The 20,214-nt window shown below is 48.3% G+C and overlaps 1 protein-coding gene across 2 annotated transcripts in view; it reads left to right on the forward strand.

Moving 5' to 3' along the window:
* The first annotated feature begins 282 nt into the window (after nucleotides 1-282).
* The window catches only part of LOC106611460 (E3 ubiquitin-protein ligase TRIM9), a 143,377-nt gene continuing 123,445 nt past the window's right edge, over nucleotides 283-20,214 (forward strand). For both annotated transcript variants that reach the window (XM_045723718.1, XM_045723719.1), the window contains exon 1: nucleotides 283-1,265. In XM_045723718.1, the coding sequence (XP_045579674.1) occupies nucleotides 429-1,265 (837 nt within the window). In that variant the 5' untranslated portion in view covers nucleotides 283-428. The remainder of the gene's footprint in view (nucleotides 1,266-20,214) is intronic.

Consider the following 20,214-nt stretch of genomic DNA (forward strand, 5'->3'; position numbering starts at 1 on the left):
GCATTATTGGTTCATGCTCATAGTTTCATAGGCGACTGTTTTCTTAATTAGTAATATATTGTGTTGTTTCGAATCGATACCACTAAGAGAATTGTTAATGCAAGGCGCTGTCATCATCGCATGGAAACGATGTGGTCGTAGAGCATATCTGATTGGTCTAGAACCATTAGACTGGCGGCTGCCTTGTCCAATAGCTGCTCTGGATTAGCCGACGTTTGCAATACCGTTTGTGTATTGGCTAGAAAGTGCGTTGTCTCGGAATAGTTTGCAGAATATATTTGCCTGCCTTCTTCCAAGGTTGCATTTACTGTGGTGGATGGATGCTGAAAAAGACGACCGCTGGCAGTACGCAATAGCATTCTGATTTATCAAATATAACAACTTTTCTGGAATTGGGAGATACTATTTCTCTCCGAAGTTAATTTAAAATGGATGAAATGGAAGAAGAATTAAAATGCCCCGTCTGCGGATCTTTTTTCCGGGAGCCGATCATTCTACCGTGTTCCCACAACATTTGCCTGGCTTGCGCTCGGAATATCCTAGTACAGACCCCAGACGCCGAATCTCCACAGAGTAGCCGTGCGTCTGGCTCGGGGCTATCTGATTATGACTATCTAGACCTGGATAAGATGAGCTTGTACAGCGAGGCGGACAGTGGGTATGGCTCCTATGGTGGATTCGTAAGTGCCCCGACCACCCCTTGCCAGAAATCCCCAAATGGTGTGCGTGTATTCCCCCCTGCCGTACCCCAACCTCCTGCTCAGCACCACTTACTAGGACACCCCGGCTCTCTACTCCCTATCCCCCGAAACTCCTGCATCACCTGCCCGCAATGCCATCGCAGCCTCAACCTGGACGAAAGGGGGCTCCGCGGGTTTGCCAAGAACCGGGTGCTGGAAGGGGTTGTGGACCGGTACCAGCAGAGCAAAGCAGCCGCCCTAAAGTGTCAGCTCTGCGAGAAGAGTCCCAAAGAGGCCACTGTGATGTGCGAGCAATGTGACGTGTTCTACTGTGACCCTTGTCGCTTGAGGTGCCACCCCCCTCGAGGTCCGCTAGCCAAGCATCGCCTCGTGCCCCCGGCGCACGGCCGGGTAAACCGTCGGACAAGTCCCCGGAAGATCTCCACCTGTACAGAGCACGAACTTGAGAACCTGAGCATGTACTGTGTTCAGTGCAAGATGCCGGTGTGTTACCAGTGTTTAGAGGAAGGCAAGCATGGAACACATGAAGTCAAGGCTCTGGGAGCTATGTGGAAACTGCACAAGGTAATGTGCTTTTGCCAAATGGTTGCATTTATACCTCTCTGTTTTTCTAATGTCATAAAGCGCATTTAACTCACCAATTATAATCCTAAATTAGCCTCGCAAAGCCGCCTGATCCCATGAGCTTACATACCAGCAAGCACGTTTGATTCCTTGGAAGTTGAGTTTTTGGTTTGGTTCTGGGAAGGAAGCTAGAAATATCCTGATCAGTCCTGTGTGGCACAGTTGCTAGCGCATGGCGCTTGCAATGCCAGGGTTGTGGGTTCGATTCCCACAGGGGACAAGTAAGAACATGTAGGCTTTTACTACTGTAAGAGCGTCTACTAAAATATAGACTGTTTAGTTCTGAGAACTGAAGTGAACATTTCACCTGTTCTGATTACTGAAGTGAACATTTCACCTCTTCTGAGAACTGAAGTAAACATTTCACCTGTTCTGAGAACCTTCATGTGTAGTTCTGAGAACTGAAGTGAACATTTCACCTGTTCTGAGAACTGAAGTGAACATTTCACATGTTCTGAGAACTGAAGTGAACATTTCACATGTTCTGAGAACCTTCATGTGTAGTTCTGAGAACTGAAGTGAACATTTTCACCTGTTCTGAGAACGTTTTCCTGAGATGTTTTATTAACGTTCTGTGAACAGAAATTATAGGTTATTTGAATGTAATTAAATAAGGTTCTGAGAACGGAAATTATAGGTAATTTGAAGGTAATTAAATAAGGTTCTGAGAATGGAAATTATAGGTTATTTGAAGGTAATTAAATAAAATAAGGTTCTGAGAATGGAAATTATAGGTTATTTGAAGGTAATTAAATAAGGTTCTGAGAACATTCTCTAAATGTTGTGAATGTTTTCAATTAAATCTAAAGGTGCGATATGCATAAATTACGCCACCATTTTCTGGTTGCAAAAATTCTAACAGTTTGCCTAATTTCAGTTTATGACAAAACAAGCAGTCATTGTGTAGAGAATCAATTGTACCATCTGAATCACAGTGAAATATATTTTCCATTACCAAAAATACGATATTTTTTGCTGTTTGAAGCTGGTGTACAAAACAGAAAGTAAAAGAAGCAAAACACTGAACTTAAGTAACGGGCAGCATAGAAATAATGCACATAGAACAGATATACCTCTTTTTAGACTTCTTTTCAATGAAAATGACAGATCTATAACTCAGATTTCTATGTGAATTTGGTCAGTCCCCCCAAAAGTTACATTTAGCAGCTTTAAAGGTTATTTAGAGGTTTTTGAATAACTTCCTTAAAACTTTCACTGAATGTTTCAATAAGACTTTTAATTACACTGCTAGCGTAGGTTAACTGTTTTGAACACCAAGCACTGATAAGACACATGGAAATTCATTGGCTTAGTCATGTAAACACATATTGTATTGTATACCCCAAGATGGCGTAGCAGTTCAGACGTCCTCTACCCTCCTCTTGTCGTGTCCCGTGTATTTATATATTTACATATTTTTTCCTTTTTTTTCTTCACTTATCTTTTTATATATATATATATATTCTTTTTTAATTCTAAAAACTCAACCTCAAAGCACTCTCCTGCAACCCGCCTCACCAATTTTAAAAAAGAAAGTATTATTTACCTCATCTGAATTCCACAACAGAAGCTAGCAAGAGGTTAGCCATTTTCACTGGCTAACGTTGAAGTTCAGCTAGCCACGGTTAGCTGTCCTCAGCTATCCATTAGCTCGAAAAGCTATCGCCAGTTTTTTGTACAGCGCGACTCAGACCAGAGCATACCGGACCTATTCTCTCTCCTTTCCCCGATTTCTACCGCAGGCTCTGGACATTTACACCTGGATCTTGCAGCTAACTAGCTGCTACCTGAGTGACTATTGGCAACGTCGGTCACGGAAATAACACACATTATTACGGAGCTAGCCAGCTAGCCAGCTGAAGAGTTCCGTCAGCCACTCCTGGGCTATTCCTGAGCTAGCCAGCTGAAGTGTCTCCTGGGCTACAACTCACCTATCCTGACCCGTTTTACTGCCGATCCGGAGCCCCATCGGGTCCTCACGACTGGACCACCGACGTTATCTGCCCGAGGGAGTTATCCAACTGGCCCCTCCGTCGCGACGTAACCTGATCGCCCATCTGCGGCCCGCTAATCGTTAGCTGTCTTTTCGGCTGCGATCTGAATAGGTCTATCGGACACTTTTCTTGGGCCACTATAACTAACTATTTTGCCAACTTGGACAGGTCCCCCTTCCACACGGAACCCCACTAACCCACAGACGGAAACGCACGAGCTGGCTAAAAACAGACCTCCCTCCCATCTTCCACCAGCTTGCTACCTATGGCCCGGCTAGCTGTCTGAATCTCACTGGACCCTTTGATCACTCGGCTAAGCATGCCTCTCCTTAATGTCAATATGCCTTCTCCATTGCTGTTCTGGTTAGTGTTTATTGGCTTATTTCACTGTAGAGCCTCTAGCCCTGCTCATTATACCTTATCCAACCTCTCAGTTCCTCCACCCACACATGCTATGACATCTTCTGGTTTCAATGATGTTTCTAGAGACAATATCTCTCTCACTATCACTAAATGCCTAGGTTTACCTCCTCTGTACTCACATCCCACCATACCTTTGTCTGTACATTATACCTTGAAGCTATTTTATCGCCCCCAGAAACCTGCTCCTTTTTCTCTCTATTCTGGACGTCACAGACGACCAATTCTTATAGCTTTTAGCCGTACCCTCATACTTATTCTTCTCTGCTCCTCTGGGGATGTAGAGGTGAATCCAGGCCCTGCAGTGCCTGGCTCCACTCCTACTCCCCAGGCGCTCTCTTTGATGACTTCTGTAACCGTAATAACCTTGGTTTCATGCATGTTAACATTAGAAGCCTCCTCCCTAAGTTTGTTTTATTCACTGCTTTAGCACACTCCGCCAACCCGGATGTCCTAGCTGTGTCTGAATCTTGGCTTAGGAAGTCCACCAAAAACTCTGAAATCTTCATCCCTAACTACAACGTTTTCAGACAAGATAGAACGACCAAAGGGGGCGGTGTTGCAATCTACTGCAGAGATAGCCTGCAGAGTTCTGTCCTGCTATCCAGGTCTGTACCCAAACAATTTGAACTTCTAATTTTAAAAATCCACCTCTCCAAAAACAAGTCTCTCACCGTTGCCGCCTGCTATAGACCCCCCTCGGCCCCTAGTTGTGCTCTGGACACCATATGTGAACTGATTGCCCCCATCTATCTTCAGAGCTCGTGCTACTAGGTGACCTAAACTGGGACATGCTTAACACCCCAGCCATCCTACAATCCAAGCTTGATGCCCTCAATCTCACACAAATTATTAATGAACCCACCAGGTACAACCCCAAAGCCGCAAACACTGGCACCCTCATAGATATCATCCTAACCAACGTGCCCTCTAAATACACCTCTGCTGTTTTCAACCAAGATCTCAGCGATCACTGCCTCATTGCCTGCACCCGTAATGGGTCAGCGGTCAAACGACCTCCACTCATCACTGTCAAACGCTCCCTGAAACATTTCAACGAGCAAGCCTTTCTAATCGACCTGGCCCTGGTATCCTGGAAGGATATTGACCTCATCCCGTCAGTAGAGGATGCCTGGTTATTTTTTTTAAATGCCTTCCTCACCATCTTAAATAAGCATGCCCCTTTCAAGAAATTTAGAACCAGGAACAGATATAGCCCTTGGTTCTCCCCAGACCTGACTGCCCTTAACCAACACAAAAATATCCTGTGGCGTTCTGCATTAGCATCGAACTGCCCCCGCGATATGCAACTTTTTAGGGAAGTTAGAAACCAATACACACAGGCAGTTAGAAACGCCAAGGCTAGCTTTTTCAAACAGAAATTCGCTTCGTGCAACTCCAACTCTAAAAAGTTCTGGGACATTGTAAAGTCCATGGAGAATAAGAACACCTCCTCCCAACTGCCCACTGCACTGAGGATAGGAAACTCTGTCACCACCGATAAGCCCACTATAATTGAGAATTTCAATAAGCATTTTTCTACGGCTGGCCATGCTTTCCACCTAACTACCCCTACTGCATTCAACAGCACTGCACCCCCCACAGCAACTCGCCCAAGCCTCCCCCATTTCTCCTTCTCCCAAATCCATTCAGCTGATGTTCTGAAAGAGCTGCAAAATCTGGACCCCTACAAATCAGCTGGGCTTGACAATCTGGACCCTTTCTTTCTAAAATTATCTGCCGAAATTATTGCAACCCCTATTACTAGCCTGTTCAACCTCTCTTTCGTGTCGTCTGAGATTCCCATAGATTGGAAAGCAGCTGCTGTCATCCCCCTCTTCAAAGGAGGTGACACTCTTGACCCAAATTGCTACAGACCAATATCCATCCTACCCTGCCTTTCTAAGGTCTTCGAAAGCCAAGTCAACAAACAGATTACCGACCATTTCGAATCCCACCGCACCCTCTCCGCTATGCAATCTGGTTTCAGAGCTGGTCATGGGTGCACCTCAGCCACGCTCAAGGTCCTAAACGACATCGTAACCGCCATCGATAAGAAACATTACTGTGCTGCCGTATTCATTGACCTGGCCAAAGCTTTTGACTCTGTTAATCACCACATCCTCATCGGCAGACTCAGTAGCCTTGGTTTCTCAAACGATTGCGTCGCCTGGTTCACCAACTACTTCTCTGACAGAGTTCAGTGTGTCAAATCGGAGGGCCTACTGTCTGGACCTCTGGCAGTCTCTATGGGGGTACCACAGGGTTCAATTCTTGGGCCAACTCTTTTCTCTGTATACATAAATGATGTCGCTCTTGCTGCTGGTGAATCTCTGATCCACCTCTACGCAGACGACACCATTCTGTACACTTCTGGCCCTTCTTTGGACACTGTGTTAACAACCCTCCAGACGAGCTTCAATGCCATTCAACTCTCCTTCCGTGGTCTCCAACTGCTCCTAAACACAAATAAAACTAAATGCATGCTCTTCAACCGATCGCTGCCTGCACCTGCCCGCCTGTCCAGCATCACTTCTCTGGACGGTTCTAACTTAGAATTTGTGGACAACTACAAATACCTAGGTGTCTGGTTAGACTGTAAACTCTCCTTCCAGACTCACATCAATCATCTCCAATCCAAAGTGAAATCTCGAATTGGCTTCCTATTTCGCAACAAAGCATCCTTCACTCATGCTGCCAAACATACCCTCGTAAAACTGACCATCCTACCAATCCTCGACTTCGGCGATGTCATTTACAAAATAGCTTCCAATACCCTACTCAACAAGCTGGATGCAGTCTATCACAGTGCCATCCGTTTTGTCACCAAAGCCCCATATACTACCCACCACTGCGACCTGTACGCTCTCGTTGGCTGGCCTTCGCTTCATAATCGTCGCCAAACACATTGGCTCCAGGTCATCTACAAGACTCTGCTAGGTAAAGTCCCGCCTTATCTCCGCTCACTGGTCACCATAGCAGCACCTACCTGTAGCACGCGCTCCAGCAGGTATATCTCTCTGGTCACCCCTAAAGCCAACTCCTCCTTTGGTCGTCTCTCCTTCCAGTTCTCTGCTGCCAATGACTGGAACGAACTACAAAAATCTCTGAAACTGGAAACACTTATCTCCCTCACTAGCTTTAAGCACCAGCTGTCAGAGCAGCTCACAGATCACTGCACCTGTACATAGCCCATCTATAATTTAGCCCAAACTACTACCTCTTCCCCTACTGTATTTATTTATTTTATTTATTTTGCTCCTTTGCACCATATTATTTATATTTTATCTTTGAACTTTCTTCAAACTACAAATCTACCATTCCAGTGTTTTTCTTGCTATACTTTATTTACTTTGCTACCATGGCATTTTTTTGCCTTTACCTCCCTTATCTCACATCATTTGCTCACATTGTATATAGTCTTATTTTTTTTTTTATTATATATTTTTTTTATTCTACTGCATCATTGATTGTATGTTGTTTTACTCCATGTGTAACTCTGTGTTTTTGTATGTTGTCGAACTGCTTTGCTTTATCTTGGCCAGGTCGCAATTGTAAATGAGAACTTGTTCTCAACTTGCCTACCTGGTTAAATAAAGGTGAAATAAATAAAAAAAAATAAAAAATTGTTTTTTATTGTGGCACGGCATCAGTAAGTGTCACAAGGGTCGTTGAAAGGAGACCAAGGCGCAGCGTGTAAAGTGCTCATTCTTTTTCTTTAATGAATGCACCTCAACAAAAAACAACAAACGACCGAACAACAGTCCCGTCAGGTACTATGACTAAAACGGAAAACAACTACCCACAAACCCCAATGGAAAATAGGCTGCCTAAGTATGGCTTCCAATCAGAGACAACGAAAGACACCTGCCTCTGATTGGAAACCATACCCGGCCAAACATGGAAAAACAACACATAGAAATAGAAAACTAGAACTGTCACGTATCACCTGAATAGCAGGAGGGGTGAAGTCAGGCGCAGGAGACTGAGGTCCGTGAAACACACGTTTAATAAATAGTAAAAAAAATGCCACAACAAGGCAGGGCGCACACGCAAACAAAATAGGAGAACAGCTCCTAAATACAGTGGAACAGGACGCAGCCCGGCAACCCTAATGCCTAAAAATACGCAGCGTAGAGAGGACAAACAAATGACATAAAATAATCCCGCACAAATCCCCAAACGAAACAGACCAACTAAATACCCCACTAATTAACTAACACAGAACAGGTGCTGACCTAGACAGACATAACCAAAAGACACAGAAACATAGACCGGTGGCAGTTAGTAGGCCGGCGACGACGACCGCCGAGCACCGCCCGACCGGGGAGAGGCGCCACCTTCTATGGACGTTGTGACAAGAACACTCCCACATAGAAACAGAAAACCCCAAAACCCACACAAAACAACCCCCTGCTACGCCCTGACCATCTTACTATGGCAAATGACCTCTTTACCTGGTCAGTAAGATTCAAATCAATGCTCTTCTGTTCTTTTTCCATGGAAAGTAGTCCTCTGCGCCACCAGGATGGAGCTAGCATGACGTGTGTTTTTAACTCATACAAAGCTGTTCATTTTAGTCTATTCCCCATTTCAAGGGAAACATGTCAGATCAGTGTATTACCAATGTTTATAGGAAGGCAAGCACGGGACACATGAAGTCAAAGCTCTGGGAGATACACTGAGGGAAAAAAGTATTTGATCCCCTGCTGATTTTTTTACATTTGCCCACTGACAAAGAAATGATCAGTCTATAATTTTAATGGTAGGTTTATTTGAACAGTGAGAGACAGAATAACAACAAAAAAATCCAGAAAAACACATGTAAAAAATGTTATAAAATGATTTGCATTTTAATGAGGGAAATAAGTATTTGACCCCTTGGCAAAATATGACTTAGTACTTGGTGGCAAAACCCTTGTTGGCAATCACAGAGGTCAGACGTTTCTTGTAGTTGGCCACCAGGTTTGCACACATCTCAGGAGGGATTTTGTCCCACTCCTCTTTGCAGATCTTCCCCAAGTCATTAAGGTTTCGAGGCTGATGTTTGGCAACTCGAACCTTCAGCTCCCTCCACAGATTTTCTATGGGATTAAGGTCTGGAGACTGGCTAGGCCACTCTAGGACCTTAATGTGCTTCTTCTTGAGCCACTCCTTTGTTGCCTTGGCCGTGTGTTTTGGGTCATTGTCATGCTGGAATACCCATCCATGACCCATTTTCAATGCCCTGGCTTAGGGAAGGAGGTTCTCACCCAAGATTTGACGGTACATGGCCCCGCCCATCGTCCCTTTGATGCGGTGAAGTTGTCCTGTCCCCTTAGCAGAAAAACACCCCCAAAGCATAATGTTTCCACCTCCATGTTTGACGGTGGGAATGGTGTTCTTTGGGTCATAAGCAGCATTCCTCCTCCTCCAAACACGGCGAGTTGAGTTGATGCCAAATAGCTCCATTTTGGTCTCATCTGACCACAACACTTTCACCCAGTTGTCCTCTGAATCATTCAGATGTTCATTGGCAAACTTCAGACGGGAATGTATATGTGCTTTCTTGAGCAGGGGGACCTTGCGGGCGCTGCAGGATTTCAGTCCTTCACGGCGTAGTGTGTTACCAATTGTTTTCTTGGTGACTATGGTCCCAGCTGCCTTGAGATCATTGACAAGATCCTCCCGTGTAGTTCTGGGCTGATTCCTCACCGTTCTCATGATCATTGCAACTCCACAAGGTGAGATCTTGCATGGAGCCCCAGGCCGAGGGAGATTGACAGTTCTTTTGTGTTTCTTCCATTTGCGAATAATCGCACCAACTGTTGTCACCTTCTCACCAAGCTGCTTGGCGATGGTCTTGTAGCCCATTCCAGCCTTGTGTAGGTCTACAATCTTGTCCCTGACATCCTTGGAGAGCTCTTTGGTCTTGGCCATGGTGGAGAGTTTGGAATCTGACTGAATGATTGCTTCTGCGGACAGGTATCTTTTATACAGGTAACAAGCTGAGATTAGGAGCACTCCCTTTAAGAGTGTGCCCCTTATCTCAGCTCGTTACCTGTATAAAAAACACCTGGGAGCTAGAAATCTTTCTGATTGAGAGGGGGTCAAATACTTATTTCCCTCATTAAAATGCAAATCAATTTATAACATTCTTGACATGCATTTTGCTGAATTTTGAAATTGTTATTCTGTCTCTCACTGTTCAAATAAACCTACCATTAAAATTATAGACTGATCATTTCTTTGTCACCTTTTGCTACTATTTCTGTCAAGTCTACGTGTACAGTTTGATGTGTATGTTGGATAAACCCAGTGCAGGCATCACACAGAACCCACTGCAACTGCCTCTGCAATGCAACGCTGCAAGGCAAATGCAGCGTTGCATTTAAGCAATAAGGCCCGAGGGGGTGCGGTATATGGCCAATATACAACGGCTAAGGGCTGTTCTTAGGCACGACACAACGCCTTAATGCTATTATAAACTGGTTACCAACGTAATTAGAGCAGTAAAAAAATATATATTTTGTCATACCCATGGTATACGGTCTGATATACCACAGCTTTCAGCCAATCAGCATTTAGGGCTCGAACCATCCAGTTTATAATGTAAATGAATGTACTTCTTCTAGCGTACCAAAGCAATGCAAAATGCATCATACCGGCTGTATTCCTGTATTCTGAAAGTTATGTATCTTGAAAACTTGACTTGCAGACATGCAAAACATTGGACTAATGGACTAATGGACTAATGAAACAAATACCAAAATATAGTTTTTGGGTGGAGTTTTCCTTTAACAAGTAGCTACAAATATTCAAATGTATTAAAAAACTATCTTTTGAAAAAGTTTCAACGGTATTGACGGTATTGAAAAACTATCCTGAGGCTATTTCCGAGCCTACCACCCTGCACACAATGTGTCATGCCATGAGTAGGAGGACAGGGGCAGATAGAACAACAATCTTCAACCCCCACACACTGACACACACTGACACACACTCTACAGAACCGTGTGTAACAATGTGTATGCTGAGCTGCTGTACACACACACATATACACTCTACACCCTGTAGGACAGTCAGAAAACCCTCTAGGACAGACTGAACACCCTCTAGGACAGACAGAACACCCTCTAGGACAGACAGAACACCCTCTAGGACAGTCAGAACACCCTCTAGTACAGTCAGAACACCCTCTAGGACAGACAGAACACCCTCTAGGAGAGTCAGAAAACCCTCTAGGACAGACAGAAAACCCTCTTGGACAGACAAAACACCCTCTAGGACAGACAAAACACCCTCTAGGACAGACAGAACACCCTCTAGGACAGTCAGAACACCCTCTAGTACAGTCAGAACACCCTCTAGGACAGTCAGAACACCCTCTAGGACAGTCAGAACACCCTCTAGTACAGTCAGAACACCCTCTAGGACAGTCAGAACACCCTCTAGGACAGACTGAACACCCTCTAGGACAGACAGAACACCCTCTAGGACAGACAGAACACCCTCTAGGACAGACAAAACACCCTCTAGGACAGACAAAACACCCTCTAGGACAGACAGAACACCCTCTAGGACAGTCAGAACACCCTCTAGTACAGTCAGAACACCCTCTAGGACAGACTGAACACCCTCTAGGACAGACAGAACACCCTCTAGGACAGACAGAACACCCTCTAGGAGAGTCAGAAAACCCTCTAGGACAGTCAGAAAACCCACTAGGACAGACAGAACACCCTCTAGGAGAGTCAGAAAACCCTCTAGGACAGTCAGAACACCCTCGAGGACAGACAGAACATCCTCTAGGACAGTCAAAACACCCTCGAGGACAGACAGAACATCCTCTAGGACAGTCAGAACACCCTCTAGGACAGTCAGAAAACCCTCTAGGACAGACAGAACACCCTCTAGGAGAGTCAGAAAACCCTCTAGGACAGACAGAACACCCTCTAGGACATCCTCTAGGACAGTCAGAACACCCTCGAGGACAGACAGAAAACCCTCTAGGACAGTCAGAAAACCCTCTAGGACAGACAGAAAACCCTCTAGGACATCCTCTAGGACAGTCAGAACATCCTCTAGGACATCCTCGAGGACAGACAGAACATCCTCTAGGACAGTCAGAACACCCTCTAGGACAGTCAGAACACCCTCTAGGACAGTCAGAAAACCCTCTAGGACAGACAGAAAACCCTCTAGGACATCCTCTAGGACAGTCAGAACACCCTCGAGGACAGACAGAAAACCCTCTAGGACAGTCAGAACACCCTCTAGGACAGTCAGAACACCCTCTAGGACAGTCAGAACGCCCTCTAGGACAGTCAGAACGCCCTCTAGGACAGTCAGAACGCCCTCTAGGACAGACAGAACACCCTCTAGGACAGTCAGAATGCCCTCTAGGACAGTCAGAACGCCCTCTTGGACAGTCAGAACACCCTCTAGGACAGTCAGAACGCCCTCTAGGACAGTCAGAACACCCTCTAGGACAGACAGAACACCCTCAGGACAGACACCCTCTAGGACAGTCAGAACACCCTCTAGGACAGTCAAAATATCCTCTAGGACAGTCAGAACGCCCTCCAGGACAGACAGAACACCCTCTAGGACACCCTCTAGGACAGTCAGAACGCCCTCTAGGACAGTCAGAACGCCCTCTAGGACAGACAGAACACCCTCTAGGACAGTTAGAACACCATCTAGGACAGTCAGAACACCCTCTAGGACAGTCAGAAAACCCTCTAGGACAGTCAGAACGCCCTCTAGGACAGTCAGAACGCCCACTAGGACAGACAGAACACCCTCCAGGACAGTCAGAACACCCTCCAGGACAGTCAGAACACCCTCCAGGACAGTCAGAACACCCTCTAGGACAGTCAGAAAACCCTCTTGGACAGTCAGAACACCCTCTTGGACAGTCAGAACACCCTCTTGGACAGTCAGAACACCCTCTTGGACAGACAGAACACCCTCTAGGACAGAACACCCTCTAGGACAGACCGAACACCCTCTAGGACACTCAGAACACCCTTTAGGACAGACAGAACACCCTCTAGGACAGTCAGAAAACCCTCTAGGACAGACAGAACACCCTCTAGGACAGTCAGAACACCCTCTAGGACACCCTCTAGGACAGACAGAATGCCCTCTAGGACACCCTCTAGGACAGACAGAACACCCTCTAGGACAGTCAGAAAACCCTCTAGGACAGACAGAACACCCTCTAGGACAGTCAGAACACCCTCTAGGACAGACAGAAAACCCTCTAGGACAGTCAGAACACCCTCTAGGACAGTCAGAACGCCCTCTAGGACAGACAGAACACCCTCTAGGACAGACAGAACACCCTCTAGGACAGTCAGAACGCCCTCTAGGACAGACAGAACACCCTCCAGGACAGTCAGAACACCCTCCAGGACAGTCAGAACACCCTCCAGGACAGTCAGAACACCCTCTAGGACAGTCAGAAAACCCTCTTGGACAGTCAGAACACCCTCTTGGACAGTCAGAACACCCTCTTGGACAGTCAGAACACCCTCTTGGACAGACAGAACACCCTCTAGGACAGAACACCCTCTAGGACAGACAGAACACCCTCTAGGACAGTCAGAATATCCTCTAGGACAGTCAGAACGCCCTCCAGGACAGACAGAACACCCTCTAGGACACCCTCTAGGACAGTCAGAACGCCCTCTAGGACAGTCAGAACGCCCTCTAGGACAGACAGAACACCCTCTAGGACAGTCAGAACACCATCTAGGACAGTCAGAACACCCTCTAGGACAGTCAGAAAACCCTCTAGGACAGTCAAAACGCCCTCTAGGACAGTCAGAACGCCCACTAGGACAGACAGAACACCCTTCAGGACAGTCAGAACACCCTCCAGGACATTCAGAACACCCTCCAGGACAGTCAGAACACCCTCTAGGACAGTCAGAAAACCCTCTTGGACAGTCAGAACACCCTCTTGGACAGTCAGAACACCCTCTTGGACAGTCAGAACACCCTCTTGGACAGACAGAACACCCTCTAGGACAGAACACCCTCTAGGACAGACAGAACACCCTCTAGGACAGTCAGAACACCCTTTAGGACAGACAGAACACCCTCTAGGACAGTCAGAAAACCCTCTAGGACAGACAGAACACCCTCTAGGACAGTCAGAACACCCTCTAGGACACCCTCTAGGACAGACAGAATGCCCTCTAGGACACCCTCTAGGACAGACAGAACACCCTCTAGGACAGTCAGAAAACCCTCTAGGACAGACAGAACGCCCTCTAGGACACCCTCGAGGACAGACAGAACACCCTCTAGGACAGACAGAACACCCTCTAGGACAGACAGAACACCCTCTAGGACAGTCAGAAAACCCTCTAGGACAGACAGAAAACCCTCTAGGACAGTGAACACCCTCTAGGACAGTCAGAACGCCCTCTAGGACAGACAGAACACCCTCTAGGACAGACAGAACACCCTCTAGGACAGTCAGAACACCCTCTAGGACAGACAGAACGCCCTCTAGGACACCCTCTAGGACAGACAGAACACCCTCTAGGACAGACAGAACGCCCTCTAGGACACCCTCTAGGACAGACAGAACACCCTCTAGGACAGACAGAAATCCCTCTAGGACAGTCAGAACACCCTCTAGGACAGTCAGAACGCCCTCTAGGACAGACAGAACGCCCTCTAGGACAGACAGAACACCCTCTAGGACAGACAGAACACCCTCTAGGACAGTAAGAACACCCTCTAGGACAGTCAGAAAACCCTCTAGGACAGACAGAACACCCTCTAGGACAGTCAGAACGCCCTCTAGGACAGACAGAACACCCTCTAGGACAGTCAGAACGCCCTCTAGGACACCCTCTAGGACAGTCAGAACATCCTCTAGGACAGTCAGAACGCCCTCTAGGACAGACAGAACACCCTCTAGGACACCCTCTAGGACAGTCAGAACGCCCTCTAGGACAGTCAGAACGCCCTCTAGGACAGAGAGAACACCCTCCAGGACAGTCAGAACACCCTCTAGGACAGTCAGAACACCCTCTAGGACAGTCAGAAAGCCATCTAGGACAGTCAGAACGCCCTCTAGGACAGTCAGAACGCCCTCTAGGACAGACAGAACACCCTCTAGGACAGTCAGAATGCCCTCTAGGACAGTCAGAACGCCCTCTAGGACACCCTCTAGGACAGTCAGAACGCCCTCTAGGACAGATAGAACACCCTCTAGGACAGACAGAACACCCTCGAGGACAGTCAGAACACCCTCTAGGACAGTCAAAATATCCTCTAGGACAGTCAGAACGCCCTCCAGGACAGACAGAACACCCTCTAGGACACCCTCTAGGACAGTCAGAACGCCCTCTAGGACAGTCAGAACGCCCTCTAGGACAGACAGAACACCCTCTAGGACAGTCAGAACACCATCTAGGACAGCCAGAACACCATCTAGGACAGTCAGAAAACCCTCTAGGACAGTCAGAACGCCCTCTAGGACAGTCAGAACGCCCTCTAGGACAGACAGAACACCCTCCAGGACAGTCAGAACACCCTCCAGGACAGTCAGAACACCCTCCAGGACAGTCAGAACACCCTCTAGGACAGTCAGAAAACCCTCTTGGACAGTCAGAACACCCTCTTGGACAGTCAGAACACCCTCTTGGACAGTCAGAACACCCTCTTGGACAGACAGAACACCCTCTAGGACAGAACACCCTCTAGGACAGACAGAACACCCTCTAGGACAGTCAGAATATCCTCTAGGACAGTCAGAACGCCCTCCAGGACAGACAGAACACCCTCTAGGACACCCTCTAGGACAGTCAGAACGCCCTCTAGGACAGTCAGAACGCCCTCTAGGACAGACAGAACACCCTCTAGGACAGTTAGAACACCATCTAGGACAGTCAGAACACCCTCTAGGACAGTCAGAAAACCCTCTAGGACAGTCAGAACGCCCTCTAGGACAGTCAGAACGCCCACTAGGACAGACAGAACACCCTCCAGGACAGTCAGAACACCCTCCAGGACAGTCAGAACACCCTCCAGGACAGTCAGAACACCCTCTAGGACAGTCAGAAAACCCTCTTGGACAGTCAGAACACCCTCTTGGACAGTCAGAACACCCTCTTGGACAGTCAGAACACCCTCTTGGACAGACAGAACACCCTCTAGGACAGAACACCCTCTAGGACAGACCGAACACCCTCTAGGACACTCAGAACACCCTTTAGGACAGACAGAACACCCTCTAGGACAGTCAGAAAACCCTCTAGGACAGACAGAACACCCTCTAGGACAGTCAGAACACCCTCTAGGACACCCTCTAGGACAGACAGAATGCCCTCTAGGACACCCTCTAGGACAGACAGAACACCCTCTAGGACAGTCAGAAAACCCTCTAGGACAGACAGAACACCCTCTAGGACAGTCAGAACACCCTCTAGGACAGACAGAAAACCCTCTAGGACAGTCAGAACACCCTCTAGGACAGTCAGAACGCCCTCTAGGACAGACAGAACACCCTCTAGGACAGACAGAACACCCTCTAGGACAGTCAGAACGCCCTCTAGGACAGACAGAACACCCTCCAGGACAGTCAGAACACCCTCCAGGACAGTCAGAACACCCTCCAGGACAGTCAGAACACCCTCTAGGACAGTCAGAAAACCCTCTTGGACAGTCAGAACACCCTCTTGGACAGTCAGAACACCCTCTTGGACAGTCAGAACACCCTCTTGGACAGACAGAACACCCTCTAGGACAGAACACCCTCTAGGACAGACAGAACACCCTCTAGGACAGTCAGAATATCCTCTAGGACAGTCAGAACGCCCTCCAGGACAGACAGAACACCCTCTAGGACACCCTCTAGGACAGTCAGAACGCCCTCTAGGACAGTCAGAACGCCCTCTAGGACAGACAGAACACCCTCTAGGACAGTCAGAACACCATCTAGGACAGTCAGAACACCCTCTAGGACAGTCAGAAAACCCTCTAGGACAGTCAGAACGCCCTCTAGGACAGTCAGAACGCCCACTAGGACAGACAGAACACCCTTCAGGACAGTCAGAACACCCTCCAGGACAGTCAGAACACCCTCCAGGACAGTCAGAACACCCTCTAGGACAGTCAGAAAACCCTCTTGGACAGTCAGAACACCCTCTTGGACAGTCAGAACACCCTCTTGGACAGTCAGAACACCCTCTTGGACAGACAGAACACCCTCTAGGACAGAACACCCTCTAGGACAGACAGAACACCCTCTAGGACAGTCAGAACACCCTTTAGGACAGACAGAACACCCTCTAGGACAGTCAGAAAACCCTCTAGGACAGACAGAACACCCTCTAGGACAGTCAGAACACCCTCTAGGACACCCTCTAGGACAGACAGAATGCCCTCTAGGACACCCTCTAGGACAGACAGAACACCCTCTAGGACAGTCAGAAAACCCTCTAGGACAGACAGAACGCCCTCTAGGACACCCTCTAGGACAGACAGAACACCCTCTAGGACAGACAGAACACCCTCTAGGACAGACAGAACACCCTCTAGGACAGTCAGAACACCCTCTAGGACAGACAGAAAACCCTCTAGGACAGTCAGAACACCCTCTAGGACAGTCAGAACGCCCTCTAGGACAGACAGAACACCCTCTAGGACAGACAGAACACCCTCTAGGACAGTCAGAACACCCTCTAGGACAGACAGAACGCCCTCTAGGACACCCTCTAGGACAGACAGAACACCCTCTAGGACAGACAGAACGCCCTCTAGGACACCCTCTAGGACAGACAGAACACCCTCTAGGACAGACAGAAATCCCTCTAGGACAGTCAGAACACCCTCTAGGACAGTCAGAACGCCCTCTAGGACAGACAGAACGCCCTCTAGGACAGACAGAACACCCTCTAGGACAGACAGAACACCCTCTAGGACAGTAAGAACACCCTCTAGGACAGTCAGAAAACCCTCTAGGACAGACAGAACACCCTCTAGGACAGTCAGAACGCCCTCTAGGACAGACAGAACACCCTCTAGGACAGTCAGAACGCCCTCTAGGACACCCTCTAGGACAGTCAGAACATCCTCTAGGACAGTCAGAACGCCCTCTAGGACAGACAGAACACCCTCTAGGACACCCTCTAGGACAGTCAGAACGCCCTCTAGGACAGTCAGAACGCCCTCTAGGACAGAGAGAACACCCTCCAGGACAGTCAGAACACCCTCTAGGACAGTCAGAACACCCTCTAGGACAGTCAGAAAACCCTCTTGGACAGTCAGAACACCCTCTTGGACAGTCAGAACACCCTCTTGGACAGTCAGAACACCCTCTTGGACAGACAGAACACCCTCTAGGACAGAACACCCTCTAGGACAGACAGAACACCCTCTAGGACAGTCAGAACACCCTTTAGGACAGACAGAACACCCTCTAGGACAGTCAGAACACCCTTTAGGACAGACAGAACACCCTCTAGGACAGTCAGAAAACCCTCTAGGACAGACAGAACACCCTCTAGGACAGTCAGAACACCCTCTAGGACACCCTCTAGGACAGACAGAATGCCCTCTAGGACACCCTCTAGGACAGACAGAACACCCTCTAGGACAGTCAGAAAACCCTCTAGGACAGACAGAACGCCCTCTAGGACACCCTCTAGGACAGACAGAACACCCTCTAGGACAGACAGAACACCCTCTAGGACAGACAGAACACCCTCTAGGACAGTCAGAACACCCTCTAGGACAGACAGAAAACCCTCTAGGACAGTCAGAACACCCTCTAGGACAGTCAGAACGCCCTCTAGGACAGACAGAACACCCTCTAGGACAGACAGAACACCCTTTAGGACAGACAGAACACCCTCTAGGACAGTCAGAACACCCTCTAGGACAGACAGAACGCCCTCTAGGACACCCTCTAGGACAGACAGAACACCCTCTAGGACAGACAGAACGCCCTCTAGGACACCCTCTAGGACAGACAGAACACCCTCTAGGACAGACAGAAATCCCTCTAGGACAGTCAGAACACCCTCTAGGACAGTCAGAACGCCCTCTAGGACAGACAGAACGCCCTCTAGGACAGACAGAACACCCTCTAGGACAGACAGAACACCCTCTAGGACAGTAAGAACACCCTCTAGGACAGTCAGAAAACCCTCTAGGACAGACAGAACACCCTCTAGGACAGTCAGAACGCCCTCTAGGACAGACAGAACACCCTCTAGGACAGTCAGAATGCCCTCTAGGACAGTCAGAACGCCCTCTAGGACACCCTCTAGGACAGTCAGAACATCCTCTAGGACAGTCAGAACGCCCTCTAGGACAGACAGAACACCCTCTAGGACACCCTCTAGGACAGTCAGAACGCCCTCTAGGACAGTCAGAACGCCCTCTAGGACAGAGAGAACACCCTCCAGGACAGTCAGAACACCCTCTAGGACAGTCAGAACACCCTCTAGGACAGTCAGAAAACCCTCTAGGACAGTCAGAACGCCCTCTAGGACAATCAGAACGCCCTCTAGAACAGACAGAACACCCTCCAGGACAGTCAGAACACCCTCCAGGACAGTCAGAACACCCTCTAGGACAGTCAGAACACCCTCTAGGACAGTCAGAAAACCCTCTTGGACAGTCAGAACACCCTCTTGGACAGTCAGAACACCCTCTTGGACAGTCAGAACACCCTCTTGGACAGACAGAACACCCTCTAGGACAGAACACCCTCTAGGACAGACAGATCACCCTCTAGGACACTCAGAACACCCTTTAGGACAGACAGAACACCCTCTAGGACAGTCAGAAAACCCTCTAGGACAGACAGAACACCCTCTAGGACAGTCAGAACACCCTCTAGGACACCCTCTAGGACAGACAGAACGCCCTCTAGGACACCCTCTAGGGCAGACAGAACACCCTCTAGGACAGTCAGAACACCCTCTTGGACAGACAGAACACCCTCTAGGACAGAACACCCTCTAGGACAGACAGAACACCCTCTAGGACAGTCAGAAAACCCTCTAGGACAGACAGAACGCCCTCTAGGACACCCTCTAGGACAGACAGAACACCCTCTAGGACAGACAGAACACCCTCTAGGACAGACAGAACGCCCTCTAGGACACCCTCTAGGACAGACAGAACACCCTCTAGGACAGACAGAACACCCTCTAGGACAGTCAGAACACCCTCTAGGACAGACAGAAAACCCTCTAGGACAGTCAGAACACCCTCTAGGACAGTCAGAACGCCCTCTAGGACAGACAGAACACCCTCTAGGACAGACAGAACACCCTCTAGGACAGACAGAACACCCTCTAGGACAGTCAGAATACCCTCTAGTACAGACAGAACACCCTCTAGGACAGATAGAACACCCTCTAGGACAGACAGAACACCCTCTAGGACAGATAGAACACCCTCTAGGACAGATAGAACACCCTCTAGGACAGACAGAACACCCTCTAGTACAGACAGAA

Source organism: Salmo salar, chromosome ssa09 (assembly GCF_905237065.1).
Source record: "Salmo salar chromosome ssa09, Ssal_v3.1, whole genome shotgun sequence".
NCBI lineage: Eukaryota > Metazoa > Chordata > Actinopteri > Salmoniformes > Salmonidae > Salmo > Salmo salar.